Source organism: Petaurus breviceps, unplaced genomic scaffold (assembly GCF_028583685.1).
Source record: "Petaurus breviceps papuanus isolate PSGF00001 unplaced genomic scaffold, PetGlider_PUasm1.0 567, whole genome shotgun sequence".
Lineage (NCBI taxonomy): Eukaryota > Metazoa > Chordata > Mammalia > Diprotodontia > Petauridae > Petaurus > Petaurus breviceps.
The window spans coordinates 5511412-5534800 of NW_027186383.1; the positions used below are offsets into that span (position 1 = coordinate 5511412).

The following is a 23389-nucleotide window of genomic DNA, read 5'->3' on the forward strand; positions in this document are numbered from 1 at the left end:
TCTCTCTCTCTCTCTCTCTCTGTCTCTCTCTGTCTCTCTCTCTCTCTCTCTCTCTCTCTCTCTCTCTCTCTCTCTCTCTCTCTCTCTCTCTCTCTCTCTCTCTCTCTCTCTCTCTCTCGCTCTCTCTCTCTCTCTCTCTCTCTCTCTCTCTCTCTCTCTCTCTCTCTCTCTCTCTCTCTCTCTCTCTCTCTCTCTCTCTGACTCTGTCTGCCTGTTTGTCTGTCGGTCTGTCTCTCCTCTCTCTGTCTCTCTGTCTCTCTCTGTCTCACACATACACACATACACACAGAGTGATTTTTAAAAGCCTAATTATACAAGAGAAAACAGAAGGGAGAAGCAGAAGGAGTAACACAGACACTAACCGGTAAGAAAGGGAGGGAATCCATAGTGAGTAAGCACAGCAGCCCCCACACCACCTTGGGTCCTTCCTTCTGACAGCAGCACCAGGAGAGATCTCAAGGAAAAGAGTGTGGTTCCCTTCGAAGACTAAGCAGAGGCCATCAACAATCTTTCCATGGAGTCATGAGTCATGAGTTTATTTATTGGAAACCTGTGGGAACTTCTTTATTGTTTTGGTCAGACCTTCAGTCTTCCATACATCTAACATTCTGGAAGGTCATTGGGGCTTTTCCATAAAGCTACCTCTTGAAACAAGGCAAGTACTCTAGAATTTAGTAAGCAAATCCACATGAAGCCCAGTGACCAACATTTAATAAGCACTTCATAAATGTTCTTTCATTCATTCATTCTCATTCTGTCTTCATTTCATTTCAAATCCTGCGTCTGACCGCCCCCCCCCCAACTGTGTGACCCTTGGCAGGTCACCTAACTGTTCCTATCCTCAGTTTTCCCATATGTAAAATGGGGATGATGATAGAACCTATCGAATTGATGTGAGGACCAAATGAGATTACAAATGTAACACACTTTGAAAATCTTTGAGTGTTTTATAAATGCTTTATAAAGCTATTATTATTTCTATCCATAACTCTGATGGTTTTGTATAAAGGCAGCTAGGTGACACTGTGGTTAGAGTGCTGGGCTTGGTATCAGGACAACCTGTCTTGAGTTCAAATCCAGATCTAGGCACTCACTAGCTGGATTTGACCCTGGGCAAGTCCTTAATCTATGTTTTCCTCAGTTTCCTCATTGGTAAAGTGGGGATAATAACAGCACCTACCTCACATGTTGCTGTGAGGATCAACTGAGATCAGAATTGTAAAGAGCTTAGCACAGTTTCTGGTACCTAGTAGGTGACACAAAAATTATTGGCATTATTACCTTATATATTTTAAGGATGTTTTCCTTAAGTCATTATTTTCCTGACTTAAAAAACAGCATATCATATAACAATAATGATAGCTGGCATTTAAAGTGTGAGTATAAAATAAAAATATTATTTCATTTATTCTTCACAACAACCCTGAGAGAGAGGTGCTGTTATTGTCCCTATTTCACAGATAAGGAAACTGAGTTAGGCTCAGGCTAAGAGATTTGCCCAGAGACCAGTGTCTGGAGTCAGATTCTCACTCAAGTCTTTCTGATGACAATATGTACGGATATCAGAGAAAACTCTTAAAAAATCTATTTGTTCAGTTGCTTTTCAGTCATGTCTGACTTCATGACCTCATTTGAGATTTTCTTGGCAGAGATACTGCAGTAAGTGGCCATTTCCCTCTGAAACTCATTTGACAGATGAGGAAACGGAGGCAAACAAGATAAAGTGACTTGTCCAGGGTCCCTATAGCTACTAAGTGTCTGAGGTCACATTTGAACTCAGGAAGATGAGTCTTCCCAACTTCAGGTCCAGCACTCAATGCACTATGGCACCACATACATATTTTTCTTAAAACTTTTTCTAGTTCTCAATATGCACTTAAAAAAATCAATCAGTCACCAAGCATTTATTAAGTGCTTACTGTATGTCAGGCAGAGTGCAAAGCCCTAGGGACACAAAGAAGGGTGAGATAAGCCTGTGATTTCAAAGAGCTGTCATGTTCTAATGGATAAGACAACATTCAAATGGCTGTAAGTACAAGATGCGTACAGGGCTGATGGAAGGCAGTCTCAGAGGAAAGGTAGTGTAATAGCTTGGTAGAGGGAGGGACTGGGCAAACCCCTCCTGAAGAAGGTGGGATTGGAGCAGAGCCTTAAACGAAGTCAGGGAAGCCAGGAGGCTGAGGTGAGGAAGAATGGCATTACAGGCAGGAGGCACAGCCAGTGGCAAGGCAGGATGGAAAATGCAGGGAGGTCAGCATTGTCCTAATGATACCCAGTACTCCATCTGTGTAGACATCCTATGGTTCTAGGTCTGTGCCTTTTCTGGTAATATTTGGGCCTTGTACCGGTCTACAATGAATTTATTTGGCCACAGCCTACCTGTGACCCTTCATGGGTTACCTCTCCATGCTGCTGATACTCCAGCCACTGCCTTCATTTCTACCCCTCATCCCCCCACAGCCCTCAGCACCTTGGACAGCTCAGGGAGCCTCGCTTTAGCTTTGGTCCTCATCCCCAGCTCTCTTCTATGTGTGGTCTAGCCCATTAGAATGTAAGCGCCTTGAGGGCAGGAGGCACCTTGGATTTTGCTGGCTTGCACAGGTATCCCTAGCCCTTAGCAAGACTGGCACACAGCAAGTGCTCACTAAAGGCTTTACCTATTTATCTACATATAGTTGTTAGTTCTGATTCTAGCATCTCATAAGTGTGGGGTTTTTTTTCTAATATCACCTTATATTCTTCCTCTGTCAGTTAACTACCTGTGTGACCTTTGGTGAGTCACAGTCTCTCTGGGTCTCAGTTTCCTGCTTTATAAAGTGATGGGTCAGGCTATGATCTCTGACCCTGTTACTTACCCACATTACAGGGCCACATGTCTGTCCAGTCACAGACCTCTATTTCTCAGGACTTCTCTACCCACCTTCCACTTTCTTTTCAACCCAGCACTGGCTTAGTTGCCATTCTTCAAACAGGAGGCTCCACAGCCTGTCCCATGCATCTGTACTGGCTGTCACCTCGGTGGAATGCTCTGCTCCCTCCCCATAGTCTTCCACTCCCTGACTTCCTGCAGTAGGGGACTGGAAGCCAGACCACTGAAGAAGGCCTTTTCCAACTCTCCCAGCTACCAGTGGCTTCCCCTCTCAGATTACTTTCCATTTACACTGTATGTATCTTATGGGGTGTGTGGGGTGTTCAGGGAAGACTAGTACTTCTGGTGCGGGGGCTGCCATCCCCTTTTCAGGGCTGTTCATCCACCTTTAGGGTCTTTCACCCAACTCTCACCTGTAGCTCCAAGAAGCTATATCAGGCTTAGTGTCCACACCCTGGTAAGCCTTTTTGGCAGATGGGCCAGGTTGAGGATAATTGAGGGACCGCAAACCCTTCAATAATTTGGGGGGGGACGGAGTTTGGCTACCCTAAGCATATGAAAACTTCCCCCAGTGGAAAGGGCAGATGACAACAATCCGTTCCAATGCCCATAAAGGAAGCTGAAGCAGGAGCTGTGGAGCACTGGGAGCTTGGTTAGACATCGAAGACCGCAAGGGCATCACTTGACTTTGTCTTGCCACTGGACTTTGATAACTCTGGAAGAGAGTGAGGCCAATAACTTCATGCCACTCTGCTTCACTTAAATCCCATTTATCAGTGAGAAAAAGACATCAGTCATACTATTTGGGTATTTTTACCTATCTTGAAGTCCTGTGGCAATGGGCAAGTGATGAAGCAGCAGATGAGGATACAATGGAAGCTCTCGTCACAATCTTGCACACGGGCAGCCCAAGCCACAGGGTCATCTTTCACTGGAGGCAGCAGTGGGAGTCAGCGTGCATACCTCTGGGTATCTGAGCAGTTCTATAAGGACCACACTGTTCACCTGCTCCTGTGAGGAAAGGGCTAGAGAAGATGCCCTAAAAAATTGCCTGCCTACTGTGGCAGACAGGGATCCACATTACAAAAATTGCTGCAAAGATGATTCCATTCACTATAGTGCACAGAATATGTGCACACTTATGGACAACACAAAATCCAGCAGACCTGAAAAAACGGACAGCTCTTGTTGTGAGACAACTCATCAGGTTTCACAGCCAAACAGCAGCCCTGAGTGAAACAAGGCTGCCAAATAAAGGCCAGCTTACTGAAGCTGGAGGAGGGGGGCTATCAAAACTAATACAGTCAACAAGCCTGTACGTCTATCTACCAAATGGAGTGAATAACAGGCTCATGACAATGAGATCGCCACTTGAATGGAAAATGTCACACCACCATCATCAGTGCCCGTGCTCCCACCATGACAAACTCTGATGCAGTTAAAGAAAAAAAATTTATGAAGACCTGGAGACCTTCATCATCAATGTGCCAAAAGAGTGTAAGCTTATAATACTTGGTGACTTTAATGCCAGAGTAGTCACAGAGTCCTTAGGAGGAATTGAGCTGGAAACAACAGCAATGGCCACTTACTCATGTAGACTTATGCCTCTCGTGACCTTCTTATCACCAACACTGTCTTCTACTTTCCTAAATTCAACAAAACTTCATGGGTGCACTCTCACAGCAAACACTGGCATTTAATAGACTATATGGTTGTAAAGAGAAGAGACAGTATGTGAAAGTGACAAAGTCAAGATGTGGCAGAGTACTGAACTGATCATAGATTTATCCTTTCCAAGTCAAATATTCAAATTTGACAAAAGCAATGGCCCCAAGGCAAGGAAACTACCAGAAGAATTAATGTCAAGAGATTAGAGTGTTTCTCCGAAGGAGAACAGTTTATTGCTAACTTGGAGAGAAGGCTGAGCCAACACATAGTTGGCAAGAGTAGAGGAGAAAAGGAGTGGGCAGCTTTCAAAGATTTGATATATAGCATTGCATTTGCTCATCCAGAGCAGAAGACTCACAAACATTAAAACTGGTTTGATGAAAATGATGGTGAAATTCAGTAGCTGCCAAAAGAAAAATGAGAACTTCACAGGGCTTACCAGCAGGATGGTTCATCTGTCTCTAAAAAGGAAGCATTTAGCCAACAAAAGTAAAGTACAAATGAAACTTAGAGAGATCCAGGATTCTTGGTTCAGTAAGAAAGTAGATGAAATTCCATTTTGTGCATAGTAACAATCCAAAGCACTTTTATGAGGCCCTGAAGGCTCTTCAAGACCTATAGCGTATCTCAACTATTAAGTGCTGATGATGGAGCCACATTGATTAGTGATAAGAACATGACCCTGGAGAGATGAACTAAACATGTGTGTAGTGTTCTCAGAAGACAGCCATCAATCAATGCTGCAGTCAGTGATGATATACCATAGGTTGAAGTCAATCCCTCCCTAGCTGAAATTCCAACTGAAGAAGTTTTGAGTACCATTTGGCTCCTCTCATGTGGCAAAGTGCCTGGTGCTGATCTTATTCCAAATGAGAAGGGGGGCCACCACTCATTCAAAAGCTAATATACATTTTCTGGGTTATATGGCAAGAGGAGTTTATCCCCCAGGAGTGCAAGGATGTCTCTATTGTCCATCTCTATAAAGGTAAAGGAAATAGATATTCTTGTGACAATTACAGGAGGTCTCTCTTAGTCATTTCTTGCAAGATTCTCCCCAGGGTCCTTTTTTTAAATTTTTTAAAAAATTTTTATTATTTTTATTTTTTTCCAGGGTCCTCTTTAATAGGCTGATCCTTCACCTGGAAGATGATCATCTACCTGAAGCCAGTGTGGCTTCAGAAAGGGCGAAGGAATGATCAATAGGTTGCTTGTTGCCTGATAACACCAGGAGAAATGCCAGGGGCAGAACAAAGGTCTGAACACAGTGTTCATTGATCTCACCAAGGTCTTTGATACTGTCAGATGTGAGGGTTTATGAAAAGTTACTTTGGTTGCCAGGAGTTCATCGGTATTGTCCTCCAGTCCCATGACGCCATGCTTGCCTGAGTGCTGGATAGCAGGCAGTTCTCACACTTCTCCAGATACTAAAGGAGGAAAGAGATCTGTGTGCTGCTTCCGTGCTTTTTAGCAGAACGTCTTCAGTCATGTTGTTAGATGCCTTCAAAAAGGATGAATATGGCATAAAGGGCAGCTTTTGCATGGATGGTAAACTCTTCAACTTGAAAAGGCCACAAGCCAAGACTAAAGTGGAAGGACAGCTGGTGTGTGCTTGTTTGTTTGCAGATGACTGTGCCCTCGATGCAACCTCTCAGGATGAGATATAGCAGAGTATGGATGGATTCTCTGCTGCTTGTGCTAATTCTGGTCCAACACCAGTGCTCCAGCAGCCAGCACCATACCAGCCATATGTGGAACCATTGGTTACAGCAAATGGAGAAATTCTGAATGCTGTGGATAAGTTCACTTATCTTGGCAATGTACTTTCTAGGGACGTGAGCAGAGATGATGAAGTCAACATGCACTTGGTCAGAGCTAGCTCAGGGTTTGGGAGGCTCCACAGGAAAATATGGGAGAGAAGAGGGATTAGACTGATGCACAAACTGAAGGTCCACAGAGCCATGGTGCTAACAGCATTGCTGTGTGCCTGGGAAGCCTGGACAGTCCACCAGTGCCAGGCCAAGGAACTAAATCACTTCTATTCCAATTGTCTTAGGAAGACTCTGAAGATAACCTGGCAGGAGAAGGGACCAGACACTCAGGTCCTTCTTCAAATTGAAGTGCCAAGCATTAAAATTCTTTTTTCTCTTTTTTTGAATTAAATATGTGTTTATTTTTAGTTTATATCACTAATTTCCACAAGATTTCGAGTTAGGAATTTTCTCCCCATCTTTCCCCTACCCACCACCCCAAAACAGTGACCCCACTGGATACCCCCTCCCCCAGCCTGCTCTCTTCTATATCTCCCCCCATCCCCCTCTGAGTTTCCAGTAGGGCAAGATGGATCTCTATGCCCCAGTGCCTGTATCTAATTTCCCAGTTGCAGGTTAAAAAAAATAATAGTAATATATATACATATGTATACATATATATGTATTGAAATATTTGATTTTAAAACTTTGAATTCCAGATTCTTTCTCTTTCTCTGTCACCACCCACCCTTACTGGGAAGATAAGCAATTCAATATAGGTTGTACACGTGTAGCTATGCAAAACATTGCCATAGTGGATATGTTGTGAAAGACTAACTATATTTCCTTCCATCCTATCCTGCCCCCCCCCGACTTGTTCTATTCTCTACTTTGACCCTCTCCCTTGTGTGTGCTTCCAACTTCCCTCCCCCACAAACTTCCCTCCCCTTCATCATCCCCCCTCTCATCCCCTTTCCCCCCTATTCTTGTATAGGGTGAGATACCCTATTTAGTGTGTATACCATTCCCTCCCTAAGCCAAATTCAATGAGAGTAAAGTTGACTCATTACCTTTTGCCTTCCTGTTCTTCCCCTCCATTGTAACAGTTTTCCCTTGCCTCTTCTATATGAGATAGTTCACGCCATTCTATTCCGCCCCATCTCCTCTTATTATATTCCTCTCTCATCTCTTAATTTCACCTTTTAAGTATCATCCCTTCCTATTCAATTGGTCCTGTGACCTCTGTCTATGTATACCTGTACACATATATACACACACTTACATATATATTCATATGCCCATATACCCTCCTATATAGACCTATATATGTATGTTTACATATATATGTATATGTATGTATACATACATTTATATTCCCTTCAACTATTCTCATACTGAGAAAAGTTTCACAAGTTACAATGATCATTTTTCCATGTAGGAATGTAATTAGTTCAATTCTGATAAGTTCCTTATGATTTCTTTTCCCTGTTTACCTTCTCAAGCTTCTCTTGCTTTTTATATCTGAATGTCACATTTTCTATTCAGATCTGTTTTTTTTTTCATCAGGAATGCTTGAAAGTCCTCTATTCCATTGAATAACCATACTTTCCCCTGAAACATGATACTCAGTTTTGCTGGGTAGGTGATTCTTGGTTTTAATCCCATCTCCTTTGACCTCTGCAATATCATATTCCAAGCCCTTCGATCCCTCAGTGTAGAATCTGTGTTATCCTGATTGTGTTTCTACAATATTCAAATTGTTCCTTCCTGTCTTCTTGTAATATTTTCTCTTTGATCTGGGAATTCTGGAACCGGGTTATAATATTCCTAGGAGTTTTCTTTTTGGTATCTTTTTCAGGAGGTGATTGGCGGATTATTTCAATCTCTATTTTGCCCTCTGGTTCTAAAATATCAGGGCAATTTTCCTTGAGAATTTCTTGAAAGATGATTCTAGGTTCTTTTTTTTGATCATGGCTTTCAGGTAGTCCAATAATTTTTAAATGATCTCTCCTGGGTCTATTTTCCAGGTCAGTGGGTTTTTCCAGTGAGATATTTCACATTGCCTTCTATTTTTTTCATTTGTTTGGATCTGTTTAATAGTATCTTGATTTCTCATAAAGTCACCAGCTTCCATTTCCTCCAATCTAATTCTGAAGGAATGATTCTCTTCAGTGAGCTTTTGAGATTCTTTTTCTATCTGGCAAACTCAGCTTTTTAAGGCATTCTTCTCCTCATTGGCTTTTTGAGCCTCTTTTGCCATTTGAGTTAGTCTATTTTTATGGTGTTATTTTCTTCAGTCAGGTTGTTGACTCACTTTTCATGGTTTTCTTACATTGTTCTCATTTCTCTTCCCAATTTTTCCTCCACTTCTCTTATTGTTTTTCAAAATCCTTCTTAAGCTTCTCTATGGCCTGTAACCAACTCATATTTTTTTTGGAAGCTTTTGGTACAGGAGTTCTCACTTCACTGTCTTCCTCCTGTTCCATGCTTTGACTCTTTTTGTCCCCAAAATAGGAATCTAAAGTCGTATTGATGTGCTTGCTTTGCTTCCTTTGCTTGCTCATGTTGTCACTCAATTACTTGACTTTTGAGCTTTTTGCCACAGTAGAACTCTGCTTCAAGGGAGGAGAGTTTTGGGCCAAATCTCTGGGGTTTTCTTAGCTGCCGGAGCTATCAGTTGGCTGTCCTCTCTGAAGCCTCCACACACTCTATCTCACTGGTCACACACCCCAGGACCTCCACCCTAGATAGCGATCCAGATCCAAGAAGGTTAAAGCAAGAGTGATTACCCCTCAGACTGGTCGCTTGGTCCCCCTGCAATCTGCAGGCCAGGAGCTCTGAAGGAGCCACGTGGTGGTGACGTAAAGGTCTCTGTGCCTCCGCTACTTCTCCTTCTGGGGGAAGAGGCCAGACCACACTCCCGGACTTCCTGTTCCCAAGGTTCACACTGACCTCTCACTTTGTCCATAGCATCTGTGGGTTGATAATTCTGGAAACCACCACAGCTGCTGGTGATCTACTCTCCTGATGTCCCTCCAGCTGGCGGCTGGTTGTGGCCACCCTGAGGCTAAAACCTCTGGCTCACACGGGGCTGGGCTCTGCTCCCAGAGTTCTGAGATGGCCTCTTTCTGCCTACCTGCTGGACTGTCTTCAGTGGGAAGTTAGTTTCTCTCTGATACTTTGTGGGTTCTGTAGCTCTAGAATTTGTTTAGAGTCATTTTTAAATGTATTAGAGGAGGTGGAAGCAGGAGCCATGCAGAAATTCTGTTTCTACTCTGCCATCTTGGCTCTGCCCCCCCAAGCATTCAAATTCTACTGCAGAGAATACAACTCAGTTGGACTGATCATGCTGTTCAAATGCCAAATGTAAGATGCCTAGAAAACTATTTTATGGAGAACTCACAACAAGGCAAGCACTCAGAAGAAGCAATATCAGGACATGCTCAAGGTCTCTCTGAAGAACTGTGGAGTTGATCACATGGCATGGGAAACATTAGTACAGGACCACCCAGCATGCTGTGCCCACATGAAAGATGGAGTTGTGCTTTATGAGCAAAGCAGAAGTGCAGTAGCTCAAAAGAAACATGAGATGCCCAAACTGCACCATCTCCACTCCAACTGCTCACATGGACTATTTGTGCTCAGCCTGTGGTCGAACGTTCCAAGCTCATACTGGTCTGCTCAGTCACACTAGGCCACACTGTACCTCGACTCTAACATCATGAGGTCATTTTGATCATCTTCAAGAATAAAGGACAACAACTAAGCACATATCTTGTATGTATCTCTGTATTTACACACCAGATCATTCATTAGAATAGAAGCTTGTTGGGGGCAGGGACTGGTTTTCCCTTCCTTTGAATCCCCAGCCCTTAGCAAGGTGCCTGGCACAACATAAGGGTTTAATAATATTCACTGACTAGCTTCAGAAGCCTCAGGATCTGGTCCCCATCTCCTTCTCTGGCCTTTCTGCCCTGCATGAATCTCTGTTCCAAACCCAAGGACTTTACTGAACATCCCTGAAGGATCCTTGGAGGTTTCCACCACTGGACTCTGGTTCAGACTTTTCCTCTATTGAACTGAACTGAACACTTTCTAAAGTTATCTCAATGCCTGCTACTGTACATGGTCTGGGACCTGCCCCCAAGGCTGCCATGAAACCAAGGGCACATTCTACTCAGTGCCTAGGGAGAGTGATCCCTGTGGTGGAAGAGAGGGCTACTTCTGGGAAGGATGGTACATCCCCTCCTCATTTAGAGGGCTGGTGATGTTCTGCCACAGGAGCAGGGTGAGGCCTGGGGCTGAGGTGGCTCCTGACAATGACAGAGAAGATTTGACATTCCAATGTGTCTGCAAAGGTCTCAAAGAGGTCAGCTCTCACATACATGCTCCAACAAACACCCAAAAATAGCACTTGGCTTAATAACAACACAAAATCCAAAGAGAAACTAAATTAAATGCCTTCATTGGACCCAGGACTGAACAACAAAACAACCAGAAGCCTTTGGACAATAGGAAAGAGATCATGCCAGAAAAGTCAGTGTGAATACAGGGCAAAAGATGGAAACCTGCCAGTGCAGACCAGAGGCTCCTCCCAGGAGCTGTGAAGCCTGTAGCTATCTAAATCTGGAGGCAGAAGAAATAGGGGCTCAGACAAGGAACTCCAGGGAAGTAAGAAAGCTGAAGTTCTCTGGCACTGAAGGCCATGAGGCAGGAGCTAGCAGTCCCCAGCCTAGGGTATGTACTAGTGTGGTGATTGTGGGAGGGGACAGAAAGAGACATACAGGGAAAGATGCTGTACCATGATGGGCAAAATGTACATAGAAATTTCAATATAACAACCCAAAATAAACAATGTTCACCACTAATACCTTGGGAAAGTCAGACAAGATCTCAAGTGGGAGAAAGTTCCTAAGATGAGCCTTGAAAGAAACCAGGGACTTCAAGAACCCAAGAGGAGGAGGAAGACAATTGCTGAGATAGGGGAGATCCCAGCAAACACATTCCAGGGAGAGAGAGAATGCTGGGAACCCGAAAGACACAATCGTATTAGCCAAGTATTTGTTAATGATGGCCAGCCTAGAGTTTCCCACCACTGGTCATTTTTGTCTCCATTTCTTTGATCACAGAATCCACTTGAACTAGAAAAAACTCTCAAATGAAGATATAAGTTATTTCCCATAACATCAGAAAGAGACAGAGACAGAAAACAGGAGAGGGAAGAAGAGAGAAGGAGGGAAGGAGGGAGAGAGTGAAAGAAAGTGGGAGAGAAAGAAAGAGGTGATAGAAATTAAACCAGGCAAAAGTTTCACTTTTTGCATGAAGACTCACCATTCCTAGAAATATCATTTCTTCTTCCTTTTCCTTTTCAGTTTTCTTATATTGGTGGAAGGAGCGCCAGAACTAAATTAGAAACAGTAATTGTGAGATCAATGGGCTTGTTATCATCTAGAAGACGGCTACCCATACTATGACACCACCTCTTCCCCCAGCAGCCATGTTGCTTCCATGCTGCTCATGAAATGATTCCTCTTGCTCCTTGAAGGTAGAATTTCAAAGGAGGAACCTGTCACCCCATAATTGATTTCCTTATAGTTAGCAGTCATGTGGCCACTGGCCCAATCCTTGCCCAGTGTTAGCAGAACTTGCTTTTATTTCATTGAGTCTATTGGCATGAGGAAAAGGTCTCACATCACTTTCTCCCTTTGTATTTGGGACCCCTGTTGAGATGTCCTGCCCCGCATGCTAAGAGACTCTTCATTGGTAATAGTGATGAAATGAGAGAAAACTTGATCTGGAAACAAAAGGAATATGTAACTCTTATTTTTGAAAAAAATTTCTAAGAAAGAAACAGAGTTTATGATGGAGTCAGGATGTGAGTTCAAGTCCCACTTCTGACACACCCTGAGCAGGTCATTTAACCTTGAAGACACCCTAAAATCTCTCGAGATTCCATAAAAGCAGCCCATTTAGAAGAGAGCTTAGTAGAGGGGATTTGTCATAGATTGGTCCTTGAAAGACATCAAATCAAATTTCCTCAGTTTATACAGATGAGGAAATTGGGAAAGTGAAGTTGAGGTGATGTGACTTTCCAGGGTCAGAGTCTAGCAAATGTTCCTGAACCTAGGTCTTTCTGACTCTAGTGACCTGCCCATGACGCCATGCTGCCTCTCACTGGAGATTCCTATTCCAACAAATCCCAGGTGCAGCTTCCCTCCTCCATCTCCTACCAAAAACTAAAAGAAAACAAAACAAAAACCAGCTCTAAGAACTAGCTAAGGCCATTTAAAAATTCTCAGCTCAAATCTCAAATCAAATCACATGATTTGACCCTATTTATCAAATCATCTTCTCCCATGAAAGCTTAGCCAACAGCGGTCAACCAGCATCAATATCCACCTATGAAGTACGAGGGCAATACCTCTGAGGTGTTAGTCTTTATCTCTGTTCAGAGAAGCAGTTGGCTATTCCCCTTCCCCCACCACATGACTGGTCAAACTTCTTGGAATTAAATCCAAGGATGCTGTAAAGGGGTGTAGGGTGTGTTATCTGTGAGCTGATGGTCTCATTCCTAGTCCCGTGAGTTTCTAGCTGGCCCAAGTCGGCTCCCTCTGCCCCCACCTGCAAACAAACAGACTAGCACCTTTTGAATCCTGGTGGCGGCACTGCCTGGGTCCGGGACCTTCTCCCCATGAAGTCTGGCTTGCTTTGCTCTGATGTCTTGATGATAGATCTGCCGCATAAAGATGGCCCTCAGGCGGCCTTGGCGGGCTCTCTCCGAGATCTGGATCAATTTCACGGCTTCTTCCAGGGGCATGATTTTCAGAGGCAGCTTCTGCAGTGGACAGCAGACAATTCCTTCATGAAACATGCCATCCACAAGTAATCATTTCAGATATTACTAAGACCTTTATTTCTGAGATCACTTTACTGAGGACAAAAGGTGGGAAAATCGTGTTTCCCTTCCAAACCAAGAAACATCGATTGCTTATTTTCCCCAATTACTTAAGCACATAACAAAACTAGGGGTGGGCAAAAGAAGCAGGCATGCTGGCACCAATACTCGGATGCAACAAGGGACGCTTTTTAATATGAGAATGAATTCATCTTCAATACCAGAAAATTTTGATCTTTGAGGATTGCTCACCCACACAATACGCCCCAGTGAGCAGTAAGGGTCAAGGGACACAGACATCCAACTTTCCCTGGGACTGAGGCGAGGGGCTGCCCAGGCCTTTTTAAAAGCTATTTTAGTCATTTTAATCAATCAACAGGCACCTGTTGAGCACCTGTTATATGACCAGCTCTGGGGATACAAAGAAAAAAAGAAAACAGACCCTGTCTTCAAGGAGTTGGCCTTCCATGGAGGGAAACAGCATGTGCATGAATGAGTGAACACAAAAAATACAGAGGAAATACTGAATCACTGCTAGAGGCTTGGAATTTGGAAACATCTCCTGTAGGCTGTGGCCCTTGAGCTGAGCTGGGAAAAAAGTTGCCGATCCCCAGAGGATTCCAGAAACAGGATGCCCTGGGCAAAGGCAAGAAGAAGGAATATTGCATGTTCTCATCAGAAAATAGGCCCATTCTGTTGAAATGTAAAGTTCATGAAGGGGAAATAAGCCTGTAATGTGAGGTTAGAGCCAGAGAGCCAAGAACTTTAAATGCCCAACAGTTTGCATGTGGAGTCAGCAAGACCTGAGTTCAAATCCAGCCTGTGTGACCCTGGGCAAATCACTTAGACCAATTAGCCTCAGTTTCCTTATCTGCCAAATGAGCTACAGAAGGAAATAACAAACTACTCCAGTATCTCTGTCAAGAAAATCCCACATGGAGTCACAAAGAGTGGAACATGACTGAAAATGACTGAACAACAGCAAACTGTGTGTGATCTAGAAGATGATAGGGAGCCCTTAGCATTTTCCATGTAGGGGAATGGTGTTCCATTGACATTCCACTCTTTTTCCCCTCCCCCATCTCAATAGATGATCCTAAGTACAAAGATTCCACTGCTTCCTCCCCCACACACTTTTCTTTTGAATGACTTCCTTTTATAGGGTCAGTTAAAAGGGTGGCTCCCTCAGACAGCAGCCTGTGCCAATCAAATTATCCTCACAAATTGAGACCTGATCACTCTCCCTTAATGAGAAGTAATAGTAATAGGTTGACAAGTACATGGCCCAAGGAGGTGCTCTCCATCTTCTCAAAGAGGCACATGGAGATCTTCCAAAGAGAAAAAAACAATCACATTTCCAAAGGTTCACCTCCATCTGGGTGTGATGGATGTTCACACCTCATACCCCATCAACCATCTACAAAAGATTCAGTGAAAGCATAGGGAGACTCCTACAGTGGAAGGCATGTATCCCAGAGGGATGGGAAGTGAGCAAGAATGGAGTTTTGAAGACACAAAGAAAAAATGGTTCCATTGAAGAGGAAAATCAGAGGTGGGGGTGGGGGGAAGGTGGGGAAGGAACAAAGCAGTTCCATAAAGCGCTCACAAAACAGCTGAGCTTTTAAAAGCCACACCCAGAGGATGGAAGCAAGGTCAGGTGAGAGAGGATGAATTCCTCCAAAGCCTGGCACGAGAGGCTCAGAACATGTCAGGAGGCCAGATCTCAGACAAAGGCAGGGCTTTACAGTCCCTTCATTTTCTAAAAGAGGCCCAAAGAAGGGATCGTGATAACTGATAACAGAAGGGAAGCGGAGATGCTCACTTTTCATTTGGATTCTATATTTTTCTGCCCAGGATAATGAAATTTAGACTAAATAGAGCAGCGCAAACATGGCTAATAGGGAAGTGGTGTTAGAGCCAGCTGGAACCAGCTTACAAAACCTGATTGTTAAATCTTCAGCATGAGCATTTACACCTTGGAAATCAGAATATGCTACAAAACAGGATCTGCTTGATTGTTTTGTTGATCGTCTTGAGTTAGTAAAATGGTGTAGAAAACTGTTAATGACACAAATTAAGCAGAAAAGTGTGTTGTGCATACACTTCCCCTAAACACTGACCAGCACACTCCTTGACTGACACCCCAAATCAGGAAGTCCATGACAAGAGATCACCCACTGTTCCTGATCATTTTGAGTCACCTAACCCAAATGAATGCCTTCCTTGGGTTCTGGAAAAAAAAAAAAAAAACTAATAGCTGTTACTGTGGGACCTCTGCCAGGTGGATCTGAAAGATCGTGGAGAACAGAAGAGTTCCTGGGAGACCAGAAAGATCCAGGTGGCCAATGTTAGGGAAAGGGGAGAGAATGGAAATGGCAAACTCCAGATCAATGAGCAAAACTTTAATAACGCCTGCTAGAACTTCCCCAGGAATCAAAAAGGTCATGAGGGATTATTAGAAAAGGAAGCAGGGAGCACAAAGAGCAGAATTGCTACATCAACACTTCTCATACTCTTGTGTCCTTTATTGAGTCACTGAACTTCTGGGATGAGGGAAGCTGCAGACAGAGTTTACTTCGATTTTAGCAAAGCATTTGGAGAGAGGTTTTCAAGATATTCTTGAGGTAAAGATGGGCTGGTCAACAGAACTGTTCCAAGGATTTGGACCACAGTGGTCAGAGCCCAAGAGTACACATTAGAAGTGCCATGTCAACTTCCATGGCAGTCTGATAGAAGGCCCCAGAGATCTCTGCTTGGCCTTGTGTTGTTGAATATTCTTATCCATTATTTGGATGAGGAGGTAAATGGAATGCTTGTCAAACTTGCAGATGGCATAAAAGGGGCAGGAAAACTAATATATAACATGATGGAGTGATTGTCCTAAAATATTCTGAATGGCTGCAGCACTTGACCAAATGGAATGTGATCCAATTGAAGAGATCCAGACACAAAGTCCCACTTGTGTTAAAAAGCTGACTTCAGAAGTCCAAGATGGAAGTCATGACTAGTCAGCAGTTTGTCTGAGTGCAAGGTCAAGACACATTAATAGTATGCTATGGCAGCCAAGAATATGAATGAAATCTGAGCTTTGGGTAGAAATCTGGTGTGGACAGACAGCAGTCTGCCTGAAAAGAGACCTGGGGTTTCTTAGTGGACTGCAAGTTCAACAAGTATTCATCGTGTGCTATGAGAGCCAAGAAAGTGAATACAAGAAAGTTACATTCAGAGAAAGGCATGGCATCCAGTAGTAGGAAGTGAGAGTCCTGACCAATTCTGTCCTAGTTGGGTGACATCTGAAGGGCTGTGCTCAGGTCTGGGTTCTACATTTTTACAAGGATATGGGTGAATTAAAGAGTGTCCAGAGAAGGGCAACCAGAATGGGGAAATACTTTAACGAAAGGTAGAAGGAATTAGATGCCATCTTAGAGACTAGAAGATAGTAGAATGTGCAGCTGCCTTCAGAATCTTGAAGAGTCAGGATATGGAAGAGGGATTCCATTATTCTGTTTGGGCAGAGAAGGCAATGAATGTTATCTAGCACCTCCTATGTGCCAGGCATTGTGCCAAGCACTTTTCTTTACAAATATCATCTCATTTGACAATGAGATAATGTTTAGGACAGAAATAGGAGAAATGGATAGATGCTGCAAAAGAGGGAAATGTATGACTAATGTCAAGAAAAGCTTCTTGAGCTCATCAGAGCTAGAAAAGAATGGAATGGGGCACCTCAGGGAGCAGCGGAGGAGTATTCCCTCTCCGGGAGGTCTTCATGCAAAGGTCACTTGCCAAATATGGTGGAGAGGGAATAACTTTTTTTTCAGGTATCATCTGGTCTCCCTGAGATTCCTTTCAACTCTGAAATTCTCATATTTTAATCTAGGATCTCAGAAACCATTTTTCATCTGGCCATTCACTTCTGATATCTTCCTTTCTCTTCTCAAATCCCTACTGTCTGCCAGAAAGAATAATGGAAACACTCTATACTCCCTGAGCTCCCTGCCTGACAGATTCCTGTTTCTCGCCCACAATTTCAGAATTTCTAGGATTCTTTTCATGCTCCTTACAGCTTTATCATTCATTCCCACATGAATCACAAGAAGCGGACAGCTGCCATCCGGTCTGGCAAATTTCAATCACATCCTAGATATGCAACACAGAAAAATAGCCTGTCTCCTGACTGGTCATGACCAAGTCAACATGCTTAGGCCAGGTAGCAAAGCCATCCCTCCAAAAACACTGGAACTTACTAAATGCTCGACTTGGCTCATGTAGCCTGGACTGAATGCCCTCAGTCACTGCAGCTGGCACCTGGGCATCCTCTCCTTCCTCATTAGCTCTCCAGTCTGCCTCTATAGCAGGGACCTGCTCCAGAGAGCCTTCGATTTATAGTTTTCCTCTCCTTTTCTGGCTCATATTTTTTTTTCTACTCTTCAACCTCTTGACATAACTTTGAATCCTTTTCTTAGTTTTAAGAGCACAGGACCTCCAAGCACGGTGTGCCCACCTCAGAGGAGGTGCCATGCTTTATGGGCAAAGCAGAACTGAAGGAGTTCAAAAGAAATGTGAGATGTGCCAATTTAGAGAATCCACTCCAAATGTTCACACGAGTTATTTGTACCCTACCTGTGGTAGAGCATTCCGGCCTCGTACTGATCTGATCAGCCATAGCCAGACACACCAAAACTTGACTCCAGCATAGTGATGCCATTTTGGTCTTCTTGGAGAACAAAGGACAACACCCACAACCAACCAAGGGTCACTAGAAGAATTGTCTCCCATATGCTGAAACTGAGCTCCTCAGATGCCTCTTTGGGGTTCCCCTTACCTCTGCTGCTAAGGACCACAGACCGCTGCTTGGCTGCCATGCACAGGTCTTTGTCATCAGGTCGGAAAATACTAGAGTAATGTTCCTAGTGATCTTTTCTTTTCAAAGAAACTGTTGTATTGATATCCTTTGTTTTTATATCATCTGAAGTTCCCAATGGGATACATTTCTCTTTTCCCTCTATATTAGTTCTATAGTCGTTTTGTTTCCAATTTATCTATTTTCCTTCTAATTTTCTAGTTATCCTCTTTTGTGTCTCTTTTCCTGTGTTTGCAGACAATACTTTGCCCATGTGCCAATGACCAGTCATTAGGAGATTCTTGCTATATTCACTGCTGATCCCAAATCCAAACAAAAGCAGCAAACAGCAATTATCTCCCAGGTCTTCCAAAGAATCCTCAACTCTGAGCCACTTCCTCCCTCTTCCCCTTGCTTCTTCCTTTCAAGGTAAACAATGGTTTGTGGCTGCTTTGGGCTTCTACTGACAAGACATTCCTCTATGTCACAGCCCTGGAGAACTGACAGCTACACACAGGAACATCTCATTAGGCCCAGCACAATCACTGGCAAAACCTGTGTTTCCTAACTACATCTCCTAAATTACCTCATGACATAATCATTTGAGCAATACTAAATTCCTTTCAGAGGAGTAACCATGGAGGCAAAAATAAATTCAAATACCTATTATGTTAGTTCAGGGTTACACAAATGATTCTCAGCCTAAACCTTGAGGTCAATCTCTCTTTTCCAAGACTAGTAGCAAAAATGGATGGTTTATGGTCGGTGAACCTTTGGTAACTATTAATTGGATTGATTCTTTTTATGTATTTTATATGTAAACAATATTTAGAAGCCTCCCTCCCTCCTTTCCTCCCTCCCTCCCTCTCTCCCTTCCTTCCTTCCTTCCTTCCTTCCTTCCTTCCTTCCTTCCTTCCTTCCTTCCTTCCTTCCTTCCTTCCTTCCTTCCTTCCTTCCTTCCTTCCTTCCTTCTATTTGACCAAGTCACTCCCCTACCCAATCAACTCCCATGGCTCCCTGTAGCATTTAAGATCCAAGGAAAATTCTTCTGTTTGTCATTTAAAGTCTTCTCAGCCTTCCCTCGATCCATCTGTCTAGATGCCTTACCCAGCACTCCCTTTCTATCCAACACTCCACAATCTTCCCAGACTCGCTGACTCCTTGCTCCTCCCACACGATGCTCCATTGCCAGCCTCTGCCTCTCCCAAGGTGGTCTCTCCTACATGGAATTCATTCTCTCTTCACCTCAGCCTCAGAATCCGCTGCTCTCCAAACTCAACTAAAGCAGCACCTCCCCCCACAATAACCTCCCTTCATTCACCCATACATATACATCTCTTCGTGTCTTTGTCTTTGAATGCCCAGTGCCTAGCCCAGCGTCTGGCACAAAGTAGGCATTTAAAAAATACCCGCTGATTGACCTTATTTCTCGGTGTTCTGTGATTCTTCAGAAAGCAATGATAAACCAAATGTCAAAAGGATTATTAAACTTCAAGTATACTGGGCCGAAAGTCTGCACCCTTTTCCTACATGTACCAAATAAGGCAGAGTTCTTCAGAAATGACCACATTACTAGTTAAAACAAAACATGCTTTTGAAAAAGGAAAGAAATCAGGTACAAACCAGGTGCAGTGCTTCCAATCCAGCATTGGCCAAAATCTGAGCAAGGATTTTCTCTCGTTCTCTTAGTACCTCCATCTTCTCCTTCAAAAAGTATTTGGGAATGGGAATGTCTAGCTCTTCCTGGGGAAGAGAAAAAGAGACCAAAGAACCCACTGGGGCTGGATTCCAGCAGTCACCTGCAATCCTCATAAGTCCCAGGGATATGGAGCTTTGGGGTCTGGCAGCCCTTATAATCCCACTTGACAGATATGAATCCTGAAGCTGAGTATTCAAGGGCCTTGGTTAGGCACACCCAACAATCCTAACTTAAGCACACAAATTAATATCTGTACCAACAAGGCTGGTCATTGATTTCCATTCCTATTTTTATGAAAAACAAGTCAATGCAAAGTGTTTTCACAATGACTACAGATCTACAGAGTGGTACTGTGAACAAAACCCTGGCTACATAGTCAAAGGGCTTGGGTTCAAGGGTCAGCTCTGATATTTCCTGCCTTGTGTGATCCTGAGCAGGTAACTCTCTCCCTGGGCTTTCATTTCTTCTGCAGTAAAATGGAGGGTTGGCTTAGGTGGCCTCGGAGGCCCCATTCAGTCCCAGATCTATGGTGCTACAAGGTAATAGTGAGGAAAAAAATGGACGGCCAACCTCAGTTCTTTATCAGAATGGAACAAAACCTTACAATGGTGACTAACGGGTGGAAGAGTAGCCAGATTTATAAATGGTCTCAAGGAATGTTTATTTTTAAGCTTTTACAATATTTCAAAGTCCACGGCAAACGTGTAGCTGTGTAGAGGACCTTGGGAACCTGCTCTAATGAACATACATTTGTGGTGTGTATGTCAAGGATGCCTAAGGACTTCTAAAGAATCTTCTCCATTATCTTCTCCACCTTTCTTGGCCTCCTACTTTCCAAAGCAAACTTGTTTCTCGTTGAGCTTGTTTGCAAAAGCTTCTTCCATGAAACCAGGAAAATTCAGGCCAGCCCCAGGGAGGACTCTCCCTAACTCCAAATCACTGAACTCCAAACAGCTACATCAGAGCCAAGTTGGAGAATCATGGGAGCAAAAGGTTTCCTGGCATCTTTCAAGTACCAAGGGAAACGAGTAACTAATTGACAGAACCAAAGCACAACTGATTCATTCGCCCAAATTCTCAGGGCATGACATGAATGTACTGAGCATCGCTACATTGAAATTACATTAGGATACATGCTCATTTCAGAATGTAGCCAGTTTAAAAAATAAGGAGACCTTGAAAAATTAGAAATTTCTGGAATCATTTAATCAATTTTGCTGATTATATATACTATGTAATTGTGTGGCTTCTAAGTTAGCATTAAAAATGTTACTTGATATTATTGATATTTCAATTTATTGAGAATGTATTTCTGATTATGATATTTTATCATGTTGAGGGAAATAGGTTTTAATAAGATAATAAGGGTATTAGAATAATAACAAAGATATAAAGATAATAAAGGTATTGAAAGTGACTACTTATTTAAAGCAAAACGTTGAAATCATCTTCTGATTTTATTTGACCCATTGGATTGAATTGTTTTAATAAACTGGGAGAAGTAAATGTTTTAAAGCTATCAGGATATAAAAAGCACTAAGTTATTTTCCCTATCATTTTGCTGTCCTGTTTCCAAGACCGCATCTGTTATGTCTGCCACAGGGAAGTTTCATTAGAAAATTTATTAATTGGGGCCATGTTTATACTTTTATTATAAACACTAATGATTTGTTTGAAAGATAAAGCCATCATTAAAGTCATTTGTGCTGTGAGGGAGACACATTTTCTGTTTCACACCAGGGACAAAACACAAGACAATATTTTCACATATTGATACTTGCAATTAAAATATAGGTTGTTTTTTAAACTAACAAAATTAATGTCCTTTATGAAGAACTATAAATAGGATTCTCATTCAGAAATTGGCTAAAGATTGTTCCCGGCTGAGAACATTCTTCTCTTGTAGTTTTAGTCACAAACATATAGGCATCTTTCTTAAGGATGATAGCATTATGACTGTAATATACTAATGACATAATTATTTCTCCCGTTTCTGCTCTAAGAAAAGTGCAAATCATAACAATATAGCTTTATTCGAATCTGCTAACAATTTCACTCAAATGTTCATTAAATACTCACTCTTCTAAATTCAATGAGTACTGAGATGAAAAGATCCCCACCCAATGGCTCCCTTCTGCCTCCAGTACCCAGTACTGAAAGCCCTTCACAGTCTCTGTGTGGCCATTCATTACAAACTTATTATGCATTATTCCCTTTCATGTTGCTGCCCACTATGCCTACAAAGCTCTTTCCCTCCTCACCTCTACATTGGAGAACTCATACCTCCCTTCTATCACCTTTGATAAAAATCCTACCTCCCCCCCACACCCCTTGCCAGTTTCTAGACCCCTCTGTCCTTGTAAAATTAGTTTGTAGCCACTCTTTCCATAGTTTGCATTTATTTGCATGCATCCATGTTATTTCTCCAATAAAATGGGAGTTCACAGAGGGCAGAGATTGTCATTTTTTTGTTTTTGTTTTGCTCTTAATAAAGATAGACAGCATGGGGTGTTGGAGTCAGAAGTATCTGAGTTCAAATATGGCCTCAGGCACTTAATATTTACTAGCTGAGTGATCCTGGGCAAGTCACTTAACTCTGATTGCCTTGCAAGATAGATAGATAGATAGATAAATAGATACGTAAATAAAATAAAATAAAATAAGAAACAGAGACAGGATGGTGAGAGACAGAAAGACAGAGACAAGCACACGGACAGAGATGAGGAGAGATGGAAACACCTAGAGTGATGGAGACACAGAGACACACGGAGAACGTACAGGAGAGAGTTTGAGATCTTGCAGAATGTCATCAAAGTAATGGAATTCTGAGAACTCCAGCTCCACCATCTCGTTCTTGAGTTCGAGGACTCGGCCCATGACCGCATCCAGCACTTGCCGGATCAGGATGCGCTTCTGCGGGTGCACGATCTGGTCATAGACATTCTCCAGGTTGCGGAAGATCTGCACGTACTTGATGTAGAAGGTGGCCAGCATCTGAAAGATCACTACCTCGTCCTGTGGTGGCTCTAGGGCCTTTTCAGACTCTCCCTCCAGCAGGCAGGTGAGCGCTTCTTGGGCTTCCCCCCACATCTTATTGTAGCTTCTAAGAGAAGAAATAGAAAGAGAATTTAAATGAGGACTACATTTACTGTGGCAGCCCCTAGAGGTGCCAGAGTGCTGGGCCTGGATCCAGGAAGGCTCCTCTCTTTGAGTTCAAATTCAGCCTCAGACACTAGCTGTGTGACCCTGGGTAAGTCACTTAACCCTGTTTATCTCTTTCCTCACCTATAAAATGAACTAGAGAACAAAATGGCGAATACTACAATATCTCTGCTAAGAAAACTCCAAATGAGGTCATGGAGAATTGGACACGGCTAAAAAATTACTGACCATTTAATGCATGGGAATCATCACAGGTGATCTATCTAATGCCCCAGAGTATCAAAGGACTGACCTCTGAGCCAGAAAAGGCTCTAGACCTACAAAAGAAGGCATTGGCATTGACTCTAGTGGCTAAGAGAAAAGTATGCCAAAGGAGGGGAGGTGGGGTCAGATAAACTCAACTTGGGGCAAGGTTCCAACAAGGAGAAAAGCAACTCAAAATATATACCCTTAAGAGGATCTCTCTCTCTCTCTCTCTCTCTCTCTCTCTCTCTCTCTCTCTCTC

At 43.0% G+C, this 23389-nt stretch overlaps 1 protein-coding gene across 1 annotated transcript in view; it reads right to left on the reverse strand.

Annotated features, from left to right (window-relative positions):
• IQCA1 (IQ motif containing with AAA domain 1) overlaps window positions 1-23389 on the reverse strand; it is a 247156-nt gene that overhangs the window by 203809 nt on the left and 19958 nt on the right. The window contains exons 2-5 of the mRNA XM_069103144.1: window positions 22501-22825; window positions 19647-19766; window positions 12929-13120; window positions 11617-11688 (exon numbers count right to left, since the gene is read on the reverse strand). Coding sequence (XP_068959245.1) covers window positions 11617-11688; window positions 12929-13120; window positions 19647-19766; window positions 22501-22825 — 709 coding nt within the window. The remainder of the gene's footprint in view (window positions 1-11616; window positions 11689-12928; window positions 13121-19646; window positions 19767-22500; window positions 22826-23389) is intronic.